The 26,912-nt window shown below is 38.1% G+C and overlaps 1 protein-coding gene across 1 annotated transcript in view; it reads right to left on the bottom strand.

The window, feature by feature from the left end:
- Positions 1 to 26,912, bottom strand: part of NKAIN2 (sodium/potassium transporting ATPase interacting 2) — a 289,894-nt gene that overhangs the window by 14,111 nt on the left and 248,871 nt on the right. The window contains exon 6 of the mRNA XM_042815045.1: positions 6,930 to 6,990. Coding sequence (XP_042670979.1) covers positions 6,930 to 6,990 — 61 coding nt within the window. The remainder of the gene's footprint in view (positions 1 to 6,929; positions 6,991 to 26,912) is intronic.

Here is a 26,912-nt window from a genome sequence, read left to right as displayed (position 1 = left end):
TAACCTTTAAATTAATTGTAATTATAAAATGCCATCACTGATTTTGTCTTCAGACTAATTACTTGCTATTATTTAAACAAACTGCACCTCCTCTGAGCTTTAAGTTTCTTTCTCTCTCTTCAGTGCAATACCAAATGATCCATGATCAGGCTGTATAATGTTTCCCAAGCCCTGTGGCACCTGGAATGCTCAGGTCCACTTGCATCTCAAACACAGCCAGTCTCAGTTGTCACAGTATCCCACAGTAGCCTTTTTCCCAGTATTTTAGTCTCATACTCTGCAGCTCTGACATCTTCAGCCTGGGCTTTCTAACCAGCAAGCAAGACTCGTGGGATGCAGAATGCCTCTGGTTTGCACCATCAAGAATGAGATGCTCAACAAGAGCCTTCTGCTCTTGCAGAAGTTCCATCCAAAGTAAGACATGACTGGAAAGAATGATACGAGAAACAGTTTCTGATATTTGAAAAAGGGTGATTCTGTACAGGCAACTCAGAAATTTCCTGGGTGGTCCTGGTGGCAGAGCAGCTCTCCAAGCAAACTCTCTTTAGGATAACTACCATGAGGCAGTACCATGGGATTTCAAAGGCTTCACTCCTTCTGCTTCCATCAGCATCATGGCAACTTATTATCTCTTATTTATCTCTTATTTCTCTCCCTTGGTTTACTTTTGTTCATGTAGCAGTCACTACCCTAAACGAAACAAGTAAACAAAAAAGCTTCTAATTTAGCCAGAGGCTATAAATTAGAGAGCACAGCTGAGAAAAGCAAACTTTAGCTTCAGCTTTTGTAGTCTGTTCATTGAATTCTCATTCATGAATGACCTGTTCAACAGCTGGAGAACAATTGTTTTTAACGTTGGCTTGTAATTGTTACTACATTATTTTGTTCCTATGCTTCCTTTTAAACTGCCTGGGCTTTTCTTAGCATTGACCAACCAGATCAGACCAACAGTTCATCCTGTTGTGAATAAAATGTTTAACATAGACAGGGCAAGATGCTCCTTGGTGTTGCTGACTACAGTAGAATTCCTGATTATTGGTTTAAACTGGATTACATATGGCTGTAGGTATGTGAGATGAATCTCCTCCATGGCATCCTGTGACATCTGTGAGGGGGCCAGAAATGCAAGAGTGTTTCTCCTTACCGTACTGCCATTCTTTATGCCAGGTTCTGCTTCTCTTACTTTGATGATTTAAAGGGTTTGAAAATGAAGAACCCCCTCCCACTTACCAAAAATCAACCATAAATTTTGTAGTATTCCTTCACAATTTGAAGGAGGCACTTGAAGATTTTGAAAATCTGTGGTAGCATGGAAAAAAGTGAAGACAGAATGATTGCTTGGTGCAAGACAGAGGGCACATTACACATATTAATGGTAGGTGCAAAGGTAACAAAACATGTCTGAAGTGCTGGAACTCCTTCACCCAGGAGGCTGTGTCTGATGAATATGTTCTTGGTAGAAACAGAAGGGTACACATTTAGGAAGAAAGGCCCATTGTCTGCAGCCAAGTGTGACCACAATGAAACCACTTCTGGCAAGTTCCTGAATTGCAAATTACTGCCAGAATTTTCAGGGAGCCACAGACCTGCTCTGTTCTTAGGTGTCTCTATGGGATGTATATGTCCAAGTAAGCATCAGGTGTTCTTCACTGCTTGATATAGGATATTGAGCTGGATAGAGCTAATACCTCCCTTCTAATTTTTTTGTTCATGTGTAACAGGTAGGTAACACTATCTTGCATATTGCAGCTGTGGGAGTAAAGAGACCTAAAAAGCTGCCCAGGAAAATGACCTCCAGAGTCGCATTTAGGCTCAAACCTGTACAAAGAAAGGTGGTTTCAGTTATCTACAGCTATCCCTCAACATTAGATTCTGATCCATCTCTTCATCCTTTCTAGCCTTCTCCTATCCTGGTAGTCTCAGAATTTACAGCCTTATTGACCAGAAGATGGGAAGAGAAGGAAATAATGAAAATTAATGCTGAACATTTGCTACTAGTTCCTCTTTGTTTTAGAGATTTTTAAGTAGGGATGGAAGGTGGGGTATTACTTCTCTGTCATGTCTCACTAAGCAGACCTTGAAAAGAATTTGTCACAGAAGTAAAGTGATATCGAAGCATATTCTGTATTTCAAAAGTGCCTTTCATCCCAGAAGCTCAAAGTTATGAGGCAACACGCTTGCAGATTTCTCCCTGCCATTATTTTCCATTTTAGACAGGGGAAACAGGAGTATTGTGAGGTTAAACAACCTAACCATAGGTGGAAGGCAGGCTGTAACAGAGCTAACAATAAAAGTCTTTTCTCCCTATTTTGATATGTTTATCAAAGTTTCTCATCTCTTACAAACAATACATTTAATACTGTCTTCTAAAAGAAAATCTTTTCACCATCTTTGTACTACATAGTCAAGCATAGGATCCCAGAATGGGTTGTTGTCTGGCACTGAGTTTATTGGAACATAACAGCTATGCTGCATTGCATACCATGCGATATCCACTATCCAGGGTATTGTATTCTTGAATGTTTTCTGTAATTCAAATAGAATCTTGAATTCAAGCTTTTTCAGAGGGGAATAAAATAATTTCAAAAGGTTATCTAAAGCTTTATTTCTGTGTCAGACAGACACAAATGCTGTGCTCAATGGGATATAGAGAAAAATCTATTTGAACCCAGTTGCAATTTCTTTTTCTTCACTCTTTACCTAGTAACAGTGCTGAGAGAAAAGAAGACAGTGAATATACAAGTTGAGTTCTTGCTAGTGTGAGATGATAGTGCAAAGGTTGTACCTCATTGCACTCTGGGAATAATCAGGTCAGATTTCTTCTGTTTGCCTTGGAATTGTGATATGGTGGATAAATGCTGCTTTTAGCCCTTGTTTGGAAAACAGGTCCAAACTGGAGCTGGATTAAGATTTCACTGTAGAACACAGACTGAGTTTGTGATTATCTCCAGTCATTTGGGCTGAGATTCATTCCTGACTAGAGCAGCCTCTCTAATAGCAAGGCAGTCCACTTTCTCTCACCAGAATCTGCAAGGAGAGTGTAGAATTCCCTCTTCAGTAACCTAGGCTTCTTTTTTTTTCTATTGTTTGCAGACAAAAATCCCCAGGAGGATGAAGCTTCATTGCTTGGAATCTAGAGCTTTCTACTAAATATCTGTGTATTTAATAACGTTTTCAGAAATACACTGAATTTACTTTACTAAGGCAGTAACATCTTACAGCAGGGTGCCAAATTGCTAGTGAGGAAATGCACATTAAATGAACATTTCAGTGTTATTAAAAATAATGTGCAGCCTTTGAAAAATGCAGGACTAATATGATTTTGGAAAGCAAATGAGGTGCTCCGGTAAGTTTACAGCTGTGGAATGCCTCCAAGTAATGATTGTTGCTGACATATTCATGCTTTATTTTTAATTGCTACAGCTAATAACGCTAATGAGGAAAGAATGACAATAGCTTAGTCATTCCAGTGGCAATACTGAAAAGGAGAGTGCTGAGTTGACAGCAGTCCTGCTGGGCACCCATCCTCCCTTGTCTTTCCCAGACCAGACCTGAGCTGCCCCAAGCTTCAAGGGTCATCCTCACTACACAACCATAGGGAACAAGATGCAGACGGGGCCACCAGGAGTGGTGAAGCACTGACAAGAGAAGTAACTGGGGAAAAGCCACGTTTGTCTCATTCTTGGAGATGGCTGCTGTGTTTTGGCTCTGGTGTTCACACTGTTAGGGTACTGCTTGAGATTACAGTGAGAAGGAAAGCAGCTTTCTCTGTAATTTTTGATGTAGATTTAATCCAAAGCATGTTGTTTTCATGAAAAGTCGTTCAGACTTGTACTTTGATTTAGAGGGTTTCCTGCTGGATTTATTTGGTATGTGAGTTATCAAAACCCCAAGGCTTGCTGACTCAGCCTTACTTATGACCCTGATTTGATCACTCTGTTGTTCCATTCTTAATCCTTCAGTGAGGTTAGAACAGGTTAATCTAGTGAAATACTTGCTTAATTCTACCCTTGCTCATTTTTTCTTTTACGAGAATATAGTTATTATTTCAGCTTCCAATTGCTCTGAGAGCAAAACTAATTCAGCTGAAACGTAACTTGATTGTGTTTCTACAGTTGAGACTCTACGCCAACAGGAGATGAGACACTTTCTCTTTTCCAGAGAAATGCTGATAAGCTGATCTGTTTAAAGTTTGGAACACTCTTCTGGCTGGTTATTAGAGAATGCTTGACTTTTTCTGTAGTCTCATGCAATGCTGTCTACTCCTGCTGGCTCAGTGTTCTTGCCTCTTACAATTCTTTTCTGGGCTGCTGTTAGCTCCCATGACCCATTAGCAAAAGAAATGAAACCGAAGATATGGATAGTCACCAAATCCATCACAGGTATCAAAAGGCTTTTTCTACTGACTCTATCTCATCAGATGGTATTTGGGACTCCTTTGGAGTGTGCTGATATGGTTGTCCTTATGGTCATCTGTGTTTGGCAGGAGCGCGCTCCTTTCATGATACTGAAAACATACATGGTACATACACCTTACATGGTACTGAAAACCAGAAATCTAGATTTCTCCTGTGATGCCTATGAGTACAGAGGTGGTTAAAAAATGTCTGTTTTCCCCTCTTGTTCTTCCTAGACCTCTTTGGAAGCTGGGAAAGAAGTGTGGAGGAGCTGTTTTGTGGCAACTAGTCCTCCACAGCGGACATATCTTTAATGTGCCAAAGGTGCACAAGTTGCCAAACTGCATGCAAGCACAAGCCCGTTCTCATCTCTTACCAGACATGGATGCTGAGCAGTGATTATGGGCAGCACAATAATTCGTACTGTGCTAGATATCCAGTAAGACTGTGGAAGGGAGCTCACTGTGGGCAGGAGGGTTGTTTTCTGTGCTACAGAGCTTTCTTCTTAGCAGCACGCCAGATTTGGCAGCTTGAAGTATTGTGAAATTAAAGCTGTCTTAATTTCTACTGGGAGCACTCCCTGCCCAGTTCTAGTTTTAGAATCTTTTACTCAATTTAGATTTGTTTTCTTGTGCTTTCTCTCTCCTTTGGCAACATGTCATTCTATTGCACTCCTCTGGGAGTAACAAATCCCTTATGTATGCTATGCTATTTAGTGTTTATATTTGATAAGAAGACACCTAAACATACCTTCTTCAGTACTTTCACAGATGGAATCGTCTCATGCAGATCAGGCAAGTGTGAAGGAGAAATTTATGGTACCTCAAGGGGCCAAATCTGGTCTGAGAGTTATTACTGCATAGGGATAACTTAGCCACTGTGAAGTTTCCTTTCACCATTTTTTCCATCCAGGATCCCAAAGCAGTGAGACCACATGGCAGGTGGAGTGGGGCTTTATCCCAGTGTGCCAGTGGGCTCTGACAGGCTGTCAGGATGACTCACTGGCAGGAAGGAGTGACCTGGTGGAGGTGTGCTAACAAAGTAATAAAGGCCTCAAAGTAGGCAAGACAACCACAAGAAAACGTTCAAAGAAGCATGACAATCTGTGGCTTCTGAACAACAGGGAGCTCCCTCAGCTGTGAGCAGGAAACAATAGCATATTGGCCACGGTGCTTTGCTGCCAGGAACACGTCTTACAGCCCACAGGAGAGATCTTCCAAATGTGCTTCGACTTTTGTGCCTGTTCAGCAAGCCAAGACCTAGTCCCTTCCTTGCTTTTTACTTACATTGTTTCTTAAAGCGTTGCAGAAGACTGACAAAGATTTAAGTCCTCAGAAAAGAAGGCAAGATGGTAGTAAAAAGGGATTTCACCTAGGGGCAAGGATTCACCATCCTCCAGCACTTAGCTGGAAAGCAGGAAAAAGCACACATACTTTGAGTCCATCTCTAAGAAATGAAACACATTCAAAGTGCACCCCTGCTCCACACACTTGTCTCAAATTCCTTTTACTCTTATGCCTTCTCACCTCCACAGATACACAGACAACTGAGAGGAGCATCATCTGAGAGACCTCCGAATGAGGTTTAGTTTCAGCACTAAATCTTCCCTTGATGGCTCACAGTGGCACTGTATTGCCAATAGATTACAGGGTTTCAGCTGCTTTCAATACACAGCAGAGCACACAAAGGAACCCCTGCCAGCCCTAGCAGTGCTCTCAGTCAAATAAAAGCCCTTTAGCTTCCTGTTGCAAAACTCTCTCTAGGATTCATGTATATTTTATCAAAGTTACATGCAGCTCTGATACTTGCTTCTAAAGTGCTTTAGCATGAATCCCAAGATGTACTGAAACACTGCAGTGGCCCTTTTAAAAAAATCAAGGTTAGGGTAGAGAAAAAATAAAATGGCTTGGCTTCATTGCATGTGTTAAAAGCAAATTCTGATCAACAGGCCTATATTGATATAAATAAACAGAAGAAACACAAACATACATCTACATTAAATCATTTTGCTCCTTGTAATTGTACCCTGGGAGAAGCACAAACAAAGAGAAACTCCACAGTTTCACCTCTCATAAACGAAGGTCCTGCAATGATCTAAAGCTATTTCTTGCCAGAAGTGCTTCTACAATACAGCACTGAGGTCAACACAGAAGAGCTATACCCTCAGTGGAAGCCAATTACTGTGAAGACAGTTAACAGCCTGGAATAAGAATTAAAAAAAAAAGAAAAAAAGGACAAAAAGGTTGTGTTTGTCAACTGGGATTTTTTGGTGTGTGTGTCTTAAGCAGTGAGAAAAGAAAAATTTACAGTGATCTATCCAGAAGAAACGAGTGTGCATTATTTTAAGCTGCATTTCATTACTCCTTTGTCTTCCAGGCATTTGGAAATTTTAGATCAAGATAGATGGGCAGAAAGCAAGTTCTGGCTACAGAATAATAGGGAATTAGGTAGAAGTCAGCAAGAGCCAACATAGCAGAGGGGTGATTTAAAAAACAGAATTCATTTTGTATGTAATAAAGCTTTAGTACTTACAGCTGTCCTCTTCTTCAGTAATACATTTCACAACATAACAGGCATAGATGAAGCCTGCCAGCTGAAACAAAATATAATAGCATTAGATGTAAAGCAAATACCATAGAAAAAGATGAGTTTGTTTTAGAAAAGCAGTAACAGAAACAACAGAAGTAACAAAATTCACTAGACTATGTTTCACGAGGCAATGATAATTCTTTATAACAATTACTTAAATCTAAGAATGAGTTAATTGACTTATTTTATGTGATTCTTTTTGAAATTGTCATGAGTTGGCATTTTAAAAAATGCAACATATCCTTCAATAAAACTTCCAAAAATTGATCAATTTTTTTCCACTGCAGAAATATCTTATTTTAATTATTGAAAACCAGAAAACTAAGTGGATGGCTGGATGGATGGAGTTGAACAGCTGCAAATGTAAATACTTATACCAAAGTCAGAGTTATTTGTCAACAAAAACTAACCCTCTTGCAGAACTCTGCTTTTTTAGCAGAACATTGCCAGCTAAACTTTGTGCACTTATAAACCAACGTTGTAATGATGTTTTATCACTTGAAATTAGGGCTGTAGATCTGACTCTGGAATGTGTTCCCATATCTCCAGTCACTCAAGCCTAAAGACATATCTGCCAATTTGGGTAGGTCTGGATGTGTTTGCATAAGCATCTCATGTTGCTGCTGGCAAATTCAGATCTTGTTCCCTTCATTCCTCTCCTCAGAACATGCCCAGAGGTGAATTCTAAACAGAAATAACAGAATTTCAATAAAGAAATTGAAAATCTGGAGAGGTGCTTGAATACCATGGCAGATTGCTTATCTGAAACCATCACATGAAAAAAACATAAAAATAGGTAAAAAATGGCAAATATCACAGATGCCATGGGACAAGTATGATCTGAGTCCTCTGCTAGTCCTTCCAGCAAGTTCTGTTCAATGGCCAAGACGTTATACCTACACCAGATGCAACATAACAGCATGTGTGCTACATGTTGCATTCTTTACATGGTTTCCTTATATGTAGGTCCGGAAAGCTTTCCCTACTTATTTACAGCAAACTGTTTCTCATCCTTCAGCTCATCACTGAAGTCTGCATGGTAGGAATTCAAAAGAATTCAGGTTGTTTCACCTCTTTGCAGTGAGAAGTGAGCTGTGCTGATGATATGTGTTATTCTAAATAGTTCAGTTGTATAGCTGCAGACTCAACAGTAGGATTTTCAATCAGCTCTTTATGAGGATCATAATAATACCTAAAGGCTCCATCCAGGACTTGGCTCTCAGTGTGTATGGTGCAAAAATCATTGTCTGCGGCTGAGGGAAATCACAATCTTAATTTCAGACAAGCTAATCGCTGGGTCAGACAGTCAAAAGAGTATGAGGTCTGAGACAAGACCATGTGCTGTTATGGATGCTGATTAGAGTAAATGGATTTTTTTTAATGCATCTAAGGCACTTCTAAAGTCACTGGAATATTCTGGGTTCTTAAAGCCATTAATATTATGTAGACATGAAATACAAACAAATCCATTCTGTTTTTTACTGGTTTCATAGTGGAGGCTGTGACAATACTTAATTTACTCCAGCTCTTACATAGATCTTCCTAGTATTTCCTTCAGTCTTCATTGTAGAAAGCTCTCCACACGTATGAATGCTAGTTTCTAGTATCTGTATGTGTGAGATACAGCTAAAGAAAAACAGATAGCAAAAAAAAAAAAGCAGTCCCAAAATTTTTCTGAAGAGATTGAGACTTGATTTGGAGACTACATTGCAGGAGTACAGATGTTGTCTACTAACTGCTTAGGCTCCTGTTGGGAGCCCTAAAGTGGCATTATAACAGAACTAAATCATTAATTTTGTCATTTATTATAAATCTACCTTAAAGTGCTGCTGGGAAGATTTTGCACCTGGGAAGAATGAAATATTCACTGCTGGGCACTAAGAATGCAGTATACCAAGAACAGTGGCATTCTGCTAATATCAGCATTTCATCTCTGCTTTATTGGACTGTTCTTTCCTTTGATTTCTTGGTTTCATGACAGGGCTAATTTACTCCACTGATTTATGCACCACTGACTACAGTGACATTACATGAGGTTTAATCCAGCAAAGAATTAGGTCCAGAAAGGTTATTCATAAATGATTCTATTTTTGGGTACAACCCTTGGCTTAATAGTTTCTCTGTTCACTTTTTACAGACAATCACATCCAAAAAACTGAACAGTTGCATCTCTGCTAGGCAACTACAATGGTGGTTTTTCTTTCAATACTTTACTATCTTCTAAAACACTACAAGCTCACATTATTAACTAAACTTCTCTCACAAAGCACAGCAAACAAACTGTAACACAAACTGTTTAAAACTGATCTTTTAATCGTATTCAGTTGCATCTCTTAAATGTCTAGGGAACTCTTTTGATATATAAGTAAATCCTACAGCATTTCATCAGATGAGCTTGCTGATTAAAAGACTGCCTTTAAGCTAGAAATTGTTCTGTTCTAAATACAAATGGAAGTTTGCTTCCCTTGAGATAATCAAAGTTTTAAAATAAAGCTCCCTTTCTCCCACATCTATCCAAACCTTTCATTGGTACAAATAAAAAAAATAAATTAATTTGAACATTGCATTTTTGATTCATGTGTGTTTTTGTGTTTTTTCTCTCTTTTTTTCATTTCTTTTTTCTTTTCTGCCCCCCCTCCCCCACTTTTTTTTTTTAGACCAATGTATTTATCAGTTCTGATTCAGTGGTAGACATTCAATATTAATCACCTAATTACATTAGCAACAGACCGCCTTTACTGAAAGTGAGAATTCAGATCTGAAAGTGGAGGACTTCAGTATGAGTGTGTTTGATGGCCCGAGCCCATGGTGACTACAGAGATCTCAGGGATGGGGAACAGAAGACTGCTTCCTCCAAGAGTGGAACTTACTGGGGAACACAACAGAGCTCTTGTGTGGAAAAGTCAGCTAAAATTGTTAATGCATTCTCACAGTGACAAAGAGCTCTCACTAAATTTGTTACTTTTGTTATAGTGCAAGCTGCCTTTCTTTCACTTTACCTAATAAAAACACACCCTATCCACTTATGTTCAGCACTATATATGTAAAGTAAATTGCAAACATATCACTGAGTACACTTCTCCCCCTGGAGAAGATGAGAAAAAAAGAAAAAAAAGAGGTTAGTCACAACGCTTAATGCATTCTTGGGAAGCATAGCTGTGCTGAACTCAGTATAAGAATTATACTATCTTCCTGATTCAGTATCTCAGGAGGATTTTTGTCTTTTATGAGAAGGACAGGAATGAGTCCTTAGAGATATAGAAGAGAATGAGCCTGACTGTCTCAGAAAATCATTTTAAAACTAGGAAGACTACCTTAGAAAGTCTAGCTTCTTTGCATCTTTTTCATTTAAAAAAAAAATCCCCAAAGATAAATATATTTATATATTAACCAGGCTTTTTTTCTATAAACCATGTAGCAATAAAAATTAATAGATGTAATGAACAGAAGAACAGATCTGCATCCCAGACTCATCCAGATTAGGTGTCTACATGTGTCTCATTTACATTTTAATACTGCAGCATGGGCCTCCAGAGGAGAAGGAACTATTAACACTCCTGCTCATTTATACCTATAGTGATCAGAGAATTAATGTTTTTATGAATCTCATTTCCTGAAACTTGAAAAAAAAATTGCTCTTTACTATTCTCCCTGATATATTCATAAATAAACATTGCTTTTTCTGGAAGGTATACACTACCCATCCCAGCACAAACTCTCTGGGTGTTGCTTTGATGGAACCCAATGACCATCTCTGTAGATGGAGGCAATAATACAATGATCTCAAAATTAAAAATATATATATATATATTTAAATCTCTATAAACACCTTGAGAAAACCATCAGTCCTTCTGCCAAAGAAAAAATCAAGAAAAGAAACAGCTGAAAACTGTCAGCAATGTAACAGCTTCACTAAAGAGATAGCAGTGAGATTAATTACTGAATTGTTAGTGCATCTTATTCCATTATTATGGCTAGATGAGACAAGTGAAAAAATAGATCAAGCATTCCCTACCTGAGCTAGTAGAGTCCTGTTACTCTTAGCAAAACCTGAGTTTTCTGTGAGTATACTTCCAGACTTGCCCAAATAGTCAAGTGCTGTGATCAAACTTAACCAGAATCAGCATTGATCAAAATCCTGTCTTATTTTCTCTCAGCTCTTTCACAGAGATGAATTTTTTCTTACACAGCAAATAGCATCAGATTTGGGAAAAGGCTATTATATATCATCATATGATCATCACTCTTGGTCAATGCTCCCTCCTTTACCTCTTTTAAGCGATATCTAGATACATGATTATTAGGAGTTGTCTTTATTAAACTGCATGCCTGAAACAAAAGAATGACAGCAAGAAAGAAACAACAATTAAAAGTAGGTAAGATCTGTCTCAGATGAGGTGATTAGAAGGCTCAAGATGAAGTCAATGACTTAAGAGTTACAGAAACAGCCCATGGAATTTACTTCACTGAATGCAAGTTCAAACTTAAGAAACACCAAATCATTACGTTTTCCTATGCAAAGTTATTACAGTATTTGCTGAGTCAGTTAATGCTGAGGCACTTGTATTTATTTTTCATTACTAAGTTATTTTTTTTTCTGGATAATATAAACACTTTGTTTCAAGATCTTAGGGAAAAAAAAAAAAGGCTATTTCAAGCAGTAACAACACAGAATTACATAAAGTTTAATTTTGGTTCTGGAAACTTTATATTGCCAAGCTATGTGATACCTACGTGCAATATAATCACATTTCTTAAGCTTACAGAAGGTTGTACACATAGAGCCTTTTTAGAAAGCTGTATTACATATATGAATGTGAGCTGTTCTGAAAGGAATGCCTCCTATTTTATTATGTTGGCCCATGACATCAGAGGCAGCTGGTGGTATGGCAGTAGAGGCTGAGTTTCCCAACCAATATTTTGTTAAATTTTGCTTCCGTGTGACAGATGGCAGCAGAGGGGCAGCCTGACAAAACGATGTCTGACATGAACTTAGATATGTACATAAATATATATACATATATACACACACACACACGTTACGGTGTAACTGAAGAACTGAAGAATTACTACATAAAAAACTTTCAGCATATTGATTCTCAGAAAAAAACATACTCATTATCTGACAGGAAGGGTGATGCAGAGAGCTTTCTCATTACCTGTTGAACTAAGTCACAGCCATGGGTTGTGATGTTGACCCCTGAAAAAATTCTTTCAAGCATAATTTCATCACCTGCTGTATTGGTGAGCAAACATCATTACTAAAGTTTAATATAAAACTCAAGCTATGTTATATGGGAATTGCTGGGTGGAGGTAGTTTATTTACGCTTATGTTTACGGTTTCCAGAACTCCACTGTTCCTCCAAGTTTATCATCCATCATAAGAGGGCATTGGAGTTCTGTTGGTACCAGACCAGATTCCTGAGAGGAAATGTAGATTACATTCACTTGTTGTCATTATTCCACAGAATTAATGGTCTGTGTTTTACCTGGAAATAATCATTCCTTGGTAAAGACAAGCACCTTTCTTATGTGCAGTAAAATTACTTTTTAAAAAATGCCAACTCCAAATTACCAGAGCCGCCATAATAGTAGGTGGATAAGCAGGAAATTAAAAAAAAAAAAAAGCCTATAATTTCTCAACCTTTGTAATGGTCAAATTATTTTTTTCCTTTCTTAGTCTGAAAGCTGTCCAAGAGGTTTTTGATTTTTCTTCCCAGCAGGTACAATAAAATATGAATCATACGTACAGATACACATTGGAAAACAGAAGTATGATAAAAATGTATTTGTTTCAACCAATGTATCATAATCTTTGTTATATCAGCTGTCTAAAAGGTACTTAGCATACTCTTTCTTTATTTCTCAGTGGAGCAGTCAATTTTCTGGAGATTTCCTTTTGAATAAGCATTTGAAGATCATTGTGAAGACCTACTAGAACGCTTTTGTTTGAAATGCTGCTGGGCGCTTGAGAGCTGTTCTATCTTGTTCAGGGCAACTATTCCCTAAGTGTATTCCCTGGCATGTTTTTTCACCTGATGAATGGAAGAGACCACAGGGGCACTGAACATCACAGTGCTGTGGCTTGTCAGATAAGAGCTGTGCAAGCCTTTAACAACAGTGGAAGACACGACATACTTACCTGTTTTAAAGCTGTACTACAGATTCTCAGCTTGACCCAAATTTTCTGAAACTTTAGCAAGACTTTACAGTAAATCTGACCTAAAACTTTCTGCAGATCTCTCCTATTCCTTGGTATTTCAGTCTGATTATGCTTTTGATAACCACTCAATATTTGGCATTTTTTCACAATTTCATCTCACAGCTAAAGAGAAGGATGTGCTTCTTCCTGTTTCAGACATCAAACACAACCCAAAACATAGGGGCATCCAGCTTGTTTGAAATAGAAGCAGGGATCCTTTATTGCTGACCTCTGTTAAACAACTGCAGGGCACTCCGAAGATTCAGGCTCAGGGATGAAATTTACATCCTTGCTCCCAAAGGTGAAATGTCTACCTGGGATTTGCTGGACTCCCTCAGGAAACTGAAGCAGGCATGTCTTGAGGGGCAGGAGGGAGCCACGGCAGTCTAACCTGTGCTAATCCCCAGATTACTGCTTCAAGCAGTGGTAGGGATAGGAAGCTAGGAGAAAATATCCACTAGCCTCATCCTGTAGATACTGAGTGCACCCTCAGTGCACATTGCTCAGTGCAAGCTGGAAGCATCAATAATGCATAAATAGTAACCTGCAAACTTGATTTTTTCTTTTCTGTTCTTTGTGGAAATGTCTCCACCTTGCCTTTTCTCACTTGAGTAGGGTTAAAGATATGTTTGGTTACAAATGTTTGTTTATTCCATCCAAACAGGTTATGGGAAGTCCTGAAAACTGAAAAGTTCCTTGTTGCTTCCTCCCTCTGTGCAGCTCTACAAGCCAACTTGTCATTGCTAGAACAGAGCTCTGATTGTACAGGGGTCAACATTGAGCAGTGACTGTTGCTTGCATCAAAGTGATTTAGCCATTAGAGCTGTGTAGATTCAGGAAAGTCATCCCATTTATTTTCAAAACAAAGCCAGTCTCTATCCATTCAGCAACAGCAAAATAAGAAAACAAAGAATGAAGTTGAAACAAAAATACAAAGTAAAAGGCTTTAAAATACATCTCACCCTGGCTATTCTGTTATTAATTGGAATAGATTACCACAGAAAGAATCTGTTATGTGGGCTTTGCACTGAAGGTTTTATAGCAAGAAAACTTTTACTGGAAACAACTTTGGACCTTTTCCCCCTCGTCTTCTGGAAATTCATTGCAGTTGTTTAATCATCTGACTTTGGTATCTGACTGCCTTTCACAGCAGTAGCTTTTCTTATCATTACGTCTAACTGTGTGTCACCTTTTCCAACAGTCATAGAATTAGGATAAGAAAAATTGGTTCCTTACGCTGAAGATCTAACAAAGCCACAGACTGCTCACAGCCTACCAAATGAATGCCGAGCATTTTAAATTGAACTGAATTAGATGAAACTGTTGATTATCAATGCTACTCACTCTTTTGGGGGACAGTCAGAAAAAAATTTGCATTTCTGATGTTTGTACAGATTGTTTAGGGGAAAATATTCTGATGGTTCAACATAACTCTGAATTCCTGATAAACAAACACAAGTGTTTCTTCTCAGTAAGAACTTGTCCCTCTTTTTTGAGACACATATATGGCAGGCAAGCCTCGATGATGTGACTGTGAACACTGGGACCTTGGATGTAGGAAACAGAAGTGTAAGGAACAAGGAAACAATAAGAAGGGCAGTAATATGTTGTGAATATGTTGCGTCTGTCAATTTCTCAAGAATGTAACCCACCATTTAAACAGCATAAAAGTTCACCAGAGATGCACGGATAATTTACTCTTGTCCATCACCATGTTAGAGCAATGCTGTCTCATAAATGGCAAAGCCAGAACATTTTATTAGAGAGTTTTTACTGGAAAGACTGACTTTTTCCCTAATGTTATTCATTTTCCTCGTGATAAGCTTTTGTTTATTTGAAGACTCTGACAGTGGCTGTATGATCAGGAAGCTTCATGCCAACTTCAACTCTACCTTGGCTTCATGGCACTAGTCATTGCATAACACCCTAATGATGCTCTGGTCTAAGTGCTTCTGTGTTGGCCAGTGATGGCACTGTTGAGAAGGAAGAGTGATAGATGGTATGCAAAGTGCTCTGCTCAGCTGAAGCAGCTCTTCAGCAGCCTCAACAGTCAAGTTAATTATTTTAACTTACAAAAAGAAAGCCAAATACTGCATACATTGTCATTCATTGCAAATGCTCTAGATGGTGCGATCTAGATGAAAAGGGCTGTAAGTGATAAAACCTGAACAGTGATTGACTGTTAAAACACAATAATCGTCATCCAAAAGGCAAGTGGGAAATGTGGACTAGCAGCAGAGCAATAGACAGATCTCTTCGGCAGCACCATCAGCAGCACAGCAGCCAGGAAGATGGTTAAATTAGAAGGAGGCTTTGCCTGTCTGATCTCTATAAAGCAGCTGAAGGAAGAATGAACATATCTTAACCAAATACCTCCCTCAAGCCTTATGCTCTAGCATAAGGAATTAGAGGTATCTCAATGAAAGAATAAAGCAGTCTACATAGTGGGACTCCACATCACTGCATCTACCTAGGATCTATATATTCAGCAGATGCATTGCTTAGTGCAAACATTTTGCTTTAGATGCACAATATAACAGCATTGAGTGTCAGGGGAGTTTCAAGGTCAATAATACCTCTTCCTGTGGCATCTAATGTTTAAAGTAACTGAACTCAGCTCAAGTTTCTGCGCTATTTTTCCCTCACAGCATTAGCCTACTGCAGGCTTTTTCTACCTTTGTAATCTGTAATAAAAGATATTTCAGTGCTACCTTTTCCATTCAGCAAAATCAGCTAAGCAGGCTTCAAAAAGCAAATGCTAAAGTGCTTTGTGAAACCTTCCCTGTGAAAGGAGAACCACTGGAGAGTTTAAAGAAGTATAATGCAGTACAGCACCATGCAGCCTAGACTGGTATGAAGAGAGTTGACCCTCTAGAGCCTCCAAATGGAAGGACAATTTGAATGCCTTGGCCAAAAACACCTTTTCCTTGACTGTCCTTCTTGTGAAAGGCAGGGAATCACTTTCTTGTTTATTCAGCATGAAAAATAGCAATCTCTTTGGCACAAAAGGAAATAGTTATAGTAAGGGTCCCAGTCACAGCCCAGGGAAAAGAAGACGCATGAATACATTCTGTAGTATGCATGACCAAAAAAAGGTGATCCTTTTAGCTGAAGATTCCAGTAACATCATATCACATTAAACATTTTGGGGGAATGATGAATTATAAAGAGAGAACATTCTCGGAAAGGCCGTGTCCTTAGAGTCTGTGCCTCATTGCAGAGAGTTAAGTGGATGAGTTATATCTGACAGTTTATGAACCTTGTTAATATAATGCAGTACCTGGGAGTGAGCCAGCTACAGTGATCAAGGAAGTCTAAATTAGACCTCTGCCATCGACAGACATCAGATGCCTGTTTAAAACTAAGTGTTTCATCTGAATCAGTCTCTTTCCTTGTTATCCTCTAAAGCACTGATCTTCAGCTTGAAGCTCTGTTGCTCCATGTGGCTCACACCACACACCTCTTCCCTAGGTCTCAGTAAAAAACTATTTAACATGCTGATGAAGAAGCTGCCCTGGTAGGAAGAACGCAAGTGACAGCAGTAATTTGACATGTTAGTCTCTCACGAAAAATGGGAGTTTTGTGAGTTTTTTAACCTGTAAGTGTAAAGGCTGCAGGTCTAACACCTATTCCAAGCATGGCCACTCAGGGCCAGGGTGACCTTTGGCAACCTACTCAGCAGCAGAATGGGATGTCTCAGGCCCTGCAGGAGGGCAAAAGGAAGGGTGAGGGAAGGTTTCTGCACCAGCAGAGCAGGACAGCCTCCATGCAGCCTGTATGCTGGCAGTGGACTGCAAGAAGTGAGAGAAAAGGCCGCAGTCCTTTTCCTTCTGCTCTGGCAGCAGCACACACTGTAGCCAACATGCTGGCACAGCATCTGTGTTCTTTCTTTGTTAATGAAAATGTTCTTTCTTTCTCCTTGGCCCCAGAAGTTCCCAACTTTGTGACACAGAGCAGCAGTGCTCCCTAACACAAAACTCAAAGTAGAGCAGTGAAAATCTATTTTTTTCCCTTCTGAGTTCCATTTACAGAATCTATACGGTGTATGCGATAAAGCCAATATCCCAATGGCACTGTAAGGTTTTGCTCATCTTTATAACTTTTGCTTTGAAATTTCTGATGAAAAACTTTAAAAGTACTACAGGTATGTACTTTATTTTACCCTTTTTAATTATTAGAGTGCTTTCTGAAGAACAACAGTGACGCCTAAGTTTCTTATATTTAATATTTTTTACATTAAAGTATTTAAGTACTCCAACTGCCTATATGTCATATATTTTATGATATCTTTATTTCTCAGATAATAGATCCCTAGTACATAGAGATTTAGTGTTACCAACTTTAACATATTCACTATATTTTTGAAAAAAGAAACACAATATTATTACATATTAAGTGTCAGACAAGAAATGATTCTTAGATGCTTTGTGCTCCTCCACCAACAGTCCAGTGTCAAAAGTGAAAAGTGTGGCCTAATTTCATCTGGTTTTATTGCCTTGGCAGAATAAACAGGAGGGAGGATACTTTAGTTGGCAAGACATAAAAGAACATTGTCATGTTGATAGCTAGAGATTACAACATTATTGAACGGTATTTATTTCTGAAACCATCCTTCATTAAAGTGTATGCAAAACTAGGTGACTTACTGTAATGCTGTAAAACGATGGAAAATACAACAATAATAGCAGAGAAGCAAAGTCCTGGGCTGCAGCAAGTGAGGATATGCTCAAATACATAGGAAACATAAGGAAAAAATCTGTTTTCCCTTGGAAGACCTCAGGTAGGTAGGAAATTCAAAATACCCTTCCTTCCACTGCTAATCCTTACATGGTGTCTGGGAGGGCATGGACACTGGCTACATCCCTTCTTGTCACTCAAGAGCTCCCCTGAGTTGGTCCAGTCTTCCCACCAGGTGCTCCACCACTGCTTCAAGGGTGACTCAGCATTTCCACTACACTTATCAACACGTGCACTTAGTATCTTCATCATTTCTTGTGCCATTGTGTATGTCACATCTGAAGCACTGTGGGCCCTGTTTTTCTGCATAACTTGTGAAGTTAGCAAACAACAAAAAGCCCCCCTCCCAAAACAAAAACAAACAAACAAACAAAAAAAACCCACAAAAATCAACCAACCAATTAAAACAAAAATATTACTATAGGAATGTGAAATGTAATATATCCAATAAAGTATCATTCTTAAATTCCTTGGAAATACAAGATAAACTTGGAAATATCTCTCTGTTAAGAGGTGGGAAGACAGAATCTGACAAAAAAGCTGTTAATTTGTGTGGAAGAGCCTCGCTTTGAGCTACAGAACATTACATTCCAGCTACTTTCCATTCCACAGTGATAGAGATGACAACTGAAGCAAATATATACATTTCCTGCTGTTATGAATCACTGTGAAAAGTCATTACTCCCATAGTCCATTTACAAAAACCTAGTGATGTTTTTTTTGCCAAATCCTGCTATTTGATTTATAAAGTAAATTTAAAAATTTGTTGTATGTCTATATCTACACAAGTGAAAATAAATTAAATGGGACAGACAAATGTTTTTCTAAAGTAAATCTGACTTAGAAGCCCCCCTTTAAAATTGACCAAGGGATTTTGGAGCTTATTAATGACCATTAGACAGAGAAATACGTGAATTAGTCTTGACAGATTTTAGATCTTTTGTCAAACTCCAACTTTTATAAATACTGCATACACATTTCAGTTTAAACTAGGCACCAATTTTAGCCTACTTATAGAAGAGAATGCAAAGTGACAGCTGTATTTTATCCACACAAACTCAAGAAACTTTCAATTAAATCATAAAATTCTTTATAATTCCCACTAATCAGATAGGTGAATAGACCCTCGAATTCTTCACCACAGAGGTAAACAATTGCTTCTTAATAGCTCCATTCTATTATGCTTTATTATTTTGTTAAAAGTCATGCACATCATAGGTAAGGTTACTGTAATTTCTGAAGCTATGCATTACTGTGTTGTTTGATCTAAGAATCAAAATAAAATGCCTTATCTTTGTGAGGGCTCTTGTTACGGACAAATTCTAGACACAGTATTACTGGATAATAAGTCATAAATCTGAAAATAATGCAAATGTGCAGCAGGTGTTATATATTAGATATGCAAGTCCAGTGGATGGGCAGAGACACAGCAGAATAAATTTGCAGTTAGAGGAAAAGCAAATTGAGTCTGAAAAAAACATATTATGGCAAGACAAATGAAGAGCATTTAGAGTATCCAAACATTTCGCAAACGGGGTCTGGAGTGACAGCAGGTCTTATTATAGATAAAATGTACCTTTTGCAAAGTTTTATATATGGATGCACTACCCAAATAAAGTAGATTTTTTGCTTGAATGTCTACAAACCAGAGTTGACACTGGTCCAATGAGAATGTCTGTATTTGCAAAAAGTCTGAAACAGATCAGATACATTAATAATACTGAATAAATAGGTTAAAACTAAAGATGAACAAGTAAACAGACTCCAAACCCAGAATTTGCTAGAGCAAAAACATCGTATTTTCAGAGGTGCTACAGGTTGTGTCTAAATGACCAGTTTGACTAAGCTCCTGTCATCTTGAGGTCTTGGTTCATTCTCTTAAATGGCCGAGGCTTTGGATGAAGAAGCACAGGTTTTCATTCACATTTTCAGGGGCTTGCTGTTCCTCTGCAATTAAAACAGCAAATTTGTAGATGCAGGTGGCTGCTTCTGTTCCCAGAAAGACTGAACGCTCATGAATTTCTTATGAAAAGTCTGCAAAATTGCTACCAAGTGCATAATTCCATGCAAGGGGTTTAATATGTGCCTGATGAGAGGATGCTTGCCTGTGAATTTCACAATAATGTTCAGCATGCAGTAATTTAGCCACGAAGGAAGACCTTAAGACTGGGCAGCAAACAAATGTGAAGTTTCAATCGTATTCAGACATGTTAATTGGATGACGTATGAAGATACCTATTTTATGTGGCGGATGGCATTCAGCACAAAGCTTTCTTTGGATCCTTGAATTCCTCAACCTGATCATTCGGTCAAGCCATTTCACTCAATCTCAAAACAGAAAATCCCATTCATCTTATGATCTGAATTTGACAGTCATCCTAACAATCCCGTGCTTTTTTGGAGACAACCTTACAAGTTCCTTTTAGCTTTATTTTTAGGTCATTATATTTCTGTACCAAACACAGTAGTCCTTATGATGGTATATTTTTGTCTTTGTTCTTACTCTGATTTACTTGACATTGAGGTCTTATTGAGTCCAGTATCAATGAAGACAACCTTATTGTTCTTGCTGCTGACTCAGTCAGGCACAGTGTTTCAGTATTGAGTTTCTTCCCTGATAACAGCTTAGGATCCACATCTGCAACTTTCAAATGCACAATTTCCCTGCCTGACTTCTTCACAAGTTTTATTTTCCCAATAGCTTCCAGAAATTTTCATCTCCAGAATCATGAAAATAATTAACGACAATTATAATTCTCTTCCTTCTTCTCCATGAATATGAAATATGTTCACAAAGTTTCTCCAAGTATCTCTTGAGTGAACAATTCTTCCCACCCACTTTAGGCATCTAAATTATCTAAATCAGATTGGTATGAATCTCTCTAGAATTGTCTGTATTTTCTCTTAGATAAGGAAAAAGCTCCTTTTTGTTTAGCTTAGACTAGATACTAAGTTTCAGATAACTGAAGTTTAGTGATTTGAGGTGAATCTTTCTCTAGAACAAAATGAGAAGGCTAAGAGAAAGTTCAAAAAACGACTGGAAGACTGGAGAATATAAGCAGCTCGCAAATCGGGAGGAGATTAAGCAGGTTGCCTAGGCAAAAGAGAATAACTTCATCACAAAACATAAAAACAGGGAGTAAACTTGCAAATGACAGGACACTGCAGTCTATTAGATAAATGTAAACTTCTGGACTAGAAACTAAAATTTAGGCAAGAAAGAAGCTAAGTTTAAATAAGGATTTTGGTGAACTTTCTACTGTGTGACATTTTAAAATTAAGATTACATGCATTTTTAATTTTATTTCAGACAGCAATTAATTCAGAGGGCCTCTATGGCCTGTAGGAGGTCAGACTAGGTAATTATGCATTTTCTTATGGCTTCAAGATTTGTGACTCTAAGATGGTGCATACAATGTTGATATGCAACATTTTTATTAAATAGTAGTGTTTGTGAAAGAAATTAATTCTACAAATGGAGAAAATAAGCACTTTGCTTTAGTGGAAGAATCACAGAGAATCTTCCAGCAATAGTACAGTATTTACAATTAGTATCTAGCTCTCTCTGGTACAGTGGAGTACAATTTCAACTGTACTATGATTTCTTTCACGATTTTCTTCACGAGCAAATTACCTTCAATTTGCATATGCAGTATTAAGTAGTATGGTACCTATTACACCATTATTACTACACCTAATTCACTAGACATGTAATTTGCATTGCTATTTATATAAGTGCTAAATTAAATCCAGAGAATCCCAGGAGAGAAGTAACCAGCTTACTCCAGATCTCAGTTTAATATTTAACACACAAAGATGAAGGAAGAAGGCACATCTCAAAAATTTCAAACATTATATCAGGAATTGCATCTCCAGAAAAAAAAAAAAAAAAGCCAAAGCATACCTTTGAAACAAAATATATAGGATTTTTAGAATGCAAAGAGCATTTGGGAATAGGGTAAAAGCAAGAAAAGAGAACAAGGGAACATGTCATGTGCCACCTTGACTCTTTCTTTCATTTCTTCCTTTTCTTTTAATTTTTAGTTTTTTTAAGGAGCATAATGTTTCTGACTCCTCTATTCTGCAGAATGTTGTGAAGTCATATGAAATGTGCAGAGAGACAAAATTTCAAAATAAGCATTGTACTACTGGCAGGAGGTTGCCTGAGGCAAACACAGCTCATGTCTGCAGATCACCACCCAGCCTTGAATCCAGTCACTTGCTTTTATGAAATGATCAGGTGTAGGCACTGAAGGCTGTGAGAACACTGAGGCTGCACACCACAGGTAGGGAGTATCAGCACGTAGCCTTCATGGAACATATTAAAAGAAGTGAACTATAGAGATAGCAATGACAGGAAATTGTACAGTGACATAAATCAAAGGTCTTATGGAATAGGGCCACACTAATGAAGCAGAGGCACTGTGCTGCCTAAAGAACTGGAAATACTTTATCTTCATAAAACAGAGTACATTCATAGGACTTGGGTAATTAATGATGCAGGGAGAGGTACTCTGGCTAGGTCTATTCTGCTAAAACAGAAGAGGCCTAGGGCCAATCTGTGGTTTCAAGGTCAAATTGTATAGACTGCCTATTGCCCATGTTGCTTGGGCACATCTCCAGAGCAGGAATAGTGTGAAGACTGCAACACTTCACTGAGCCTCCTATGAACCCTGTCCACTGGGTTTTACTGCTTCCAAGGCATTGATGTCTTCTCTGCTCATTTTTTTTACAGTTCAAGGTATCTGAAATAACAAGGGCTGTGTCACAGCCCAGCAGACTGAATCTTTCTCTTCTAGTACACTGTTGCTGTACCACAAGAAGGCTATGCCACATCATACTCATCTAATTTTTTCCTCACAGCGAAGGTAGCAAGGCAGAAAAGAGACAGTAGAAAAGATTTTCGTTTGACATTGATGCCTGCATAGAGACATTTCCTTGATTTTGTTTTTAACTCTGAAAACTGCTCCTGGACATAAAACTCAGAAATGCGTTGTGCTTCTTGAATAGGGCCTGAGGGTGTACACGAGGGTAGGAAATATCTGGGTGCAACACTGGGAACCTCTGTAAGCCTGAGGCAGATAAACACGGTGCAGACTCTTCCATCCTACTTTTTGGAAAAGTTCTCTGAGAAGAATGATACGATAAAATGTTAGCACTATACCAGTCGTACACATACTATAGTATGTAGTGTGAAAATGCTTGTGGAAGTGCTGCAAAATATAAGTAATGTAATTTATCAGCACCCCGTGCTTGAATTTCTCACTGGCCCTCTCTTATTACGAAGATAGAAGTACCCTCTGAGGATGTTCCTTTTTAGGACTTTCCTCACCTATGATTCAAAGAGTTGCCACCATACTCAAAACACATGGGTAGAATGATTATTATTCTGCAAATCCCCAAACTTAAAGCAGTGTTTACTTCCTCCAGACAACCTTGGTGAGATAAAAGGCCTACTTAATATTAGCAAAATTAGTACAAATATTTGCTCCTCAATTGGGATCAGTTGGACAGATGAAGAGCTGTTTCCCTTATCATTTTTTCTACTGACCATGTTTGAGGTCTGCCTTTCATCTGTAGGAGAATGCACTCTTTCCTTTAGTTGTAGGATAGCATTCATCTAGTTCTGTGAGTTGTTCATTTATTTGTATGGTGCATAAAACAGTTTGCGCTCCGTATTAATCCTACTATGTCCTTGGTTTCTTTCTTCCAGAAATTATAAAACCACTCCCTTCTGGTAACCCTGCCGCTCTTTCCCACCTGCCTGTAAATTGGGGTAAAAACTGGCAGAAGTATTTGCTAGTTTTGTTCTGTTTAAAAGTTCTTCCACATATGATGTGCATCTGTGAGTGCACACATACAAGTGAGACAGAACCTGATACAAAGGGACAGGCTGTACTTGTTGCTCTATTCTTCCTTTTCTTACAGTTTATAATTTCTACCTACAGGAAATATATTTTCCTCTTTAGACTAACCACAGTGAAAAAGATTTTATGAGAAATACAGTCTGACAGCATTTGGCCATCACTCTTTAAAGGCTGATTTCATGGTACAACATTACTGAAAATTAATGTCACCTAAGGTTTATGTCCAGCTGTAGTTTAATATCTATTTAAATAAATACTAAAACACATAGTCAAAGAAAACTCAATATAGACACTTGCATCAAGAAGAATGCTTCCTGCTGTTTCTTCTTAATCTTTCTGACCTCACTATAAGAGGAGAAAAAAAAAAAAAAAAGACGAGACATAAGTATTTTTTGTCACTGAAGGAGTATACTAGTAGAAATCAGAACATGCATTAACACAGCAAATTCTTGATCGACTTTGGAATTTAGATTAACTACAGTAAAATCCACCTAGTAGAATCTGATCTGCACATAGCATTATTTATCAATTTCTCCATCAGAATTGATAGACCTGAATTATCATTCCCAGTATATCTTAGAGCAAAACAAAATAAGGAATTTGAATGATTTTTCTCTCCTCTATGTAAACCAAAGTATTTATGAGGCTACAGAGTATGTTAGGTAACTTATTACTTTTCCCTCTTCCTGTGAACTATATATACTAAATACAGCAAGATGAAGTGGCTTACCAGTTCACTGAGTCACCCTATTCCAAATGGAATTTAGGACCACAAGCTCCAATCCTGGTTTAGAGAGTGAATTTCTGTTTAATTTCAGGTAGAAATAAAATCTACCTCCCAGGAAACATTTAATTAATCAAACCAGGAGGAAAAGAAACTCTTCTAAGAAGAAACTCATAGCTTAAACAAATACTTTAGCAGATGAATGAATCCATTACTTGGCCAAGCACTTTCTACACAGACCCCCAAATTTGCAGCAGCTTTTTCTCATTCAGGTTTAAGTTTCCAGCACCAATCATTACCAATATTTTTATTAGCTTGCACACCATTCCCTTGATAACATCACATAGCTAAGGCCTCTGTCATCACAGTCCCTACACACTCTGCATTATCTCTGTTCTATAACCAGCATTTCTAGGAGAAAGGAGAAACAAAAAAAACTAAGTCACTTTTCTGGTTTTTTTTTTTTTTTTTTTTTTTCCAGCCCCATTCTTCCCACATTCTGATGCTATTTCCTGATAAATCTTATACCCTATGGGAATAGCTGCTTCATTTCTGCTCTTAAAGGCATCATATTGAGTCTATGCACTAAAATGAACATATTCAGTAAACGCTTGGCTTATTTTTAAAACACCTACGCAGCAGCCTGAACACAATTTTTCTTTCACCTTGTCTCAAGGCATCACAGGCTTTTTCCTGGCAGTCTTACACATTTGGGTTTCTTCCTCATTTTGTGCTAAGCTGTTGTTTGATAAGGTTCAGCTGGGGAAATTCATTCCTCCCAGGACCCAGTCAGGTTTTTACATCAATTAAGCTAATTGACAGAAGGTTTAACACATTTCTTAATTATGACTGCAAATCCATTCTTGGAAAAAACCCCAAAGCACAGGAGAGGAAAAAAAAAAAAAAAAGAAGGAAAAAAAAAGAGAGAGAAACAAACCTCTTTATAGTAAAATAATGTCGGAAACATTTTTAAGGTAAAACTCTAGAAAAATGTTTACTAATGAATTTCTAACTCACTATGGCTGAAAGTGCTCTCAGTAGGAAAATCTGTGCCACATCAATATGATTACCTTAGGTATGATTGCTAAAAAACAAATAATCAGGGAGTAGGAGAGAGTAAAGGCATATATTATGCCAGGTAACTAATAACCAACTATCAAACTAATACACGTAAAGTAGTTTGATATATAGGTATCATATAAACTTCCTATTATCAGTTTTTCAGTTTCTCTGTCATTCAGCCTTTGTTTCCCTGTGCTCTCTGTAATGCTGTGTTAAGGCAACAGAAAAGACAGTTCAATACTCTTTAAAATAACGTGTAGTCATGAAATATGTAAAGAAGAGAAATATCTCCCTAAGGGAGATATTTAACCTCAGTTTTTGCTAGTGTTTCTGAACACCTGGTCACCCTACTTGATAAACATGCTAGCGGTGTTGGGTATTTTGAACGTCTGACAAAAACAAACAGGTTAGTGAATAAGAGCCCTTAGGGAGAAAATGTTTAAAGCAGTACATAGGAAATATATACATAAATCCATTGGACATATTTTCCATGTAGTGTAATGTACTACATTAGAAATCAACACTCTATTACTTAACATTTCTCCAGGGGAGTTGGAATCAGTGTTAAAGTGCATCAATGCTTTAAAATAAATGTAGTATGTTACAATTTTTGTGTGATGAGTGAATACCAGGGAAGAAGGCCATGACATTTTTAAGTGCATATGGTGGTCTCAATCCAATTGTCAAAATGCCGTTTCTCTTTCTAGCTACTCTCTGACACCATGGTCTCATCTCTTTAGCATGCGTTGCATGCTCTATATATTCACTGTTGACAACTTTTCTCCATGATCTCCCTTAAAGACGTCATGGGAAGCACTTCTTTCCTTTCAAGCTCTTCATTTTGAATACTGAGGAAGAAGATTTTTTTTCCTTCAGAAATAAACCCCAAGTAATTTAGGGTACAATATGACTTTTCAGTTGTTCCTCATGGGTCTTCTATTTGACTGTGAGTTTACTAGTCTCGGGGAGGGAAGAAACAGGTGACGCTGTGCTTTGCTCCCTGTTAGCTGCTGATGCTTTAGGGGTTGCCAGGATGGCATACAGCAAGAGAGGGACCCTGGGCTCTTTGCATAGACTGTGTTGGTTTTGCTGTAGACTCATTCAGTGCAACTGCATCTGCAGGAGTAACAGCTCCTCTTTTAATATCCAGTAGAAATTACTTCTCCCTGTGATGACAGGTAAACTCCCTCATGCAGAGCATGCTGAATGACAGCACAGTCCTTTCACAACTCTTCCCTGTATTGGTTTCAGTCCAGATATTTGTTTTCTTATCCCTTAGCAGTTCTAAAATTTCTGTTCCTCAGTACATGTTGTCTTCAGCAGAAAGGCATTA

Source organism: Centrocercus urophasianus, unplaced genomic scaffold, assembly GCF_019232065.1.
Source record: "Centrocercus urophasianus isolate 14NV4802_14NV808 unplaced genomic scaffold, USGS_Curo_1.0 seq_10, whole genome shotgun sequence".
Lineage (NCBI taxonomy): Eukaryota > Metazoa > Chordata > Aves > Galliformes > Phasianidae > Centrocercus > Centrocercus urophasianus.
The sequence above is the reverse complement of the archived record's forward strand: the minus strand, read 5'-3'. Positions and strand labels throughout refer to the sequence as shown.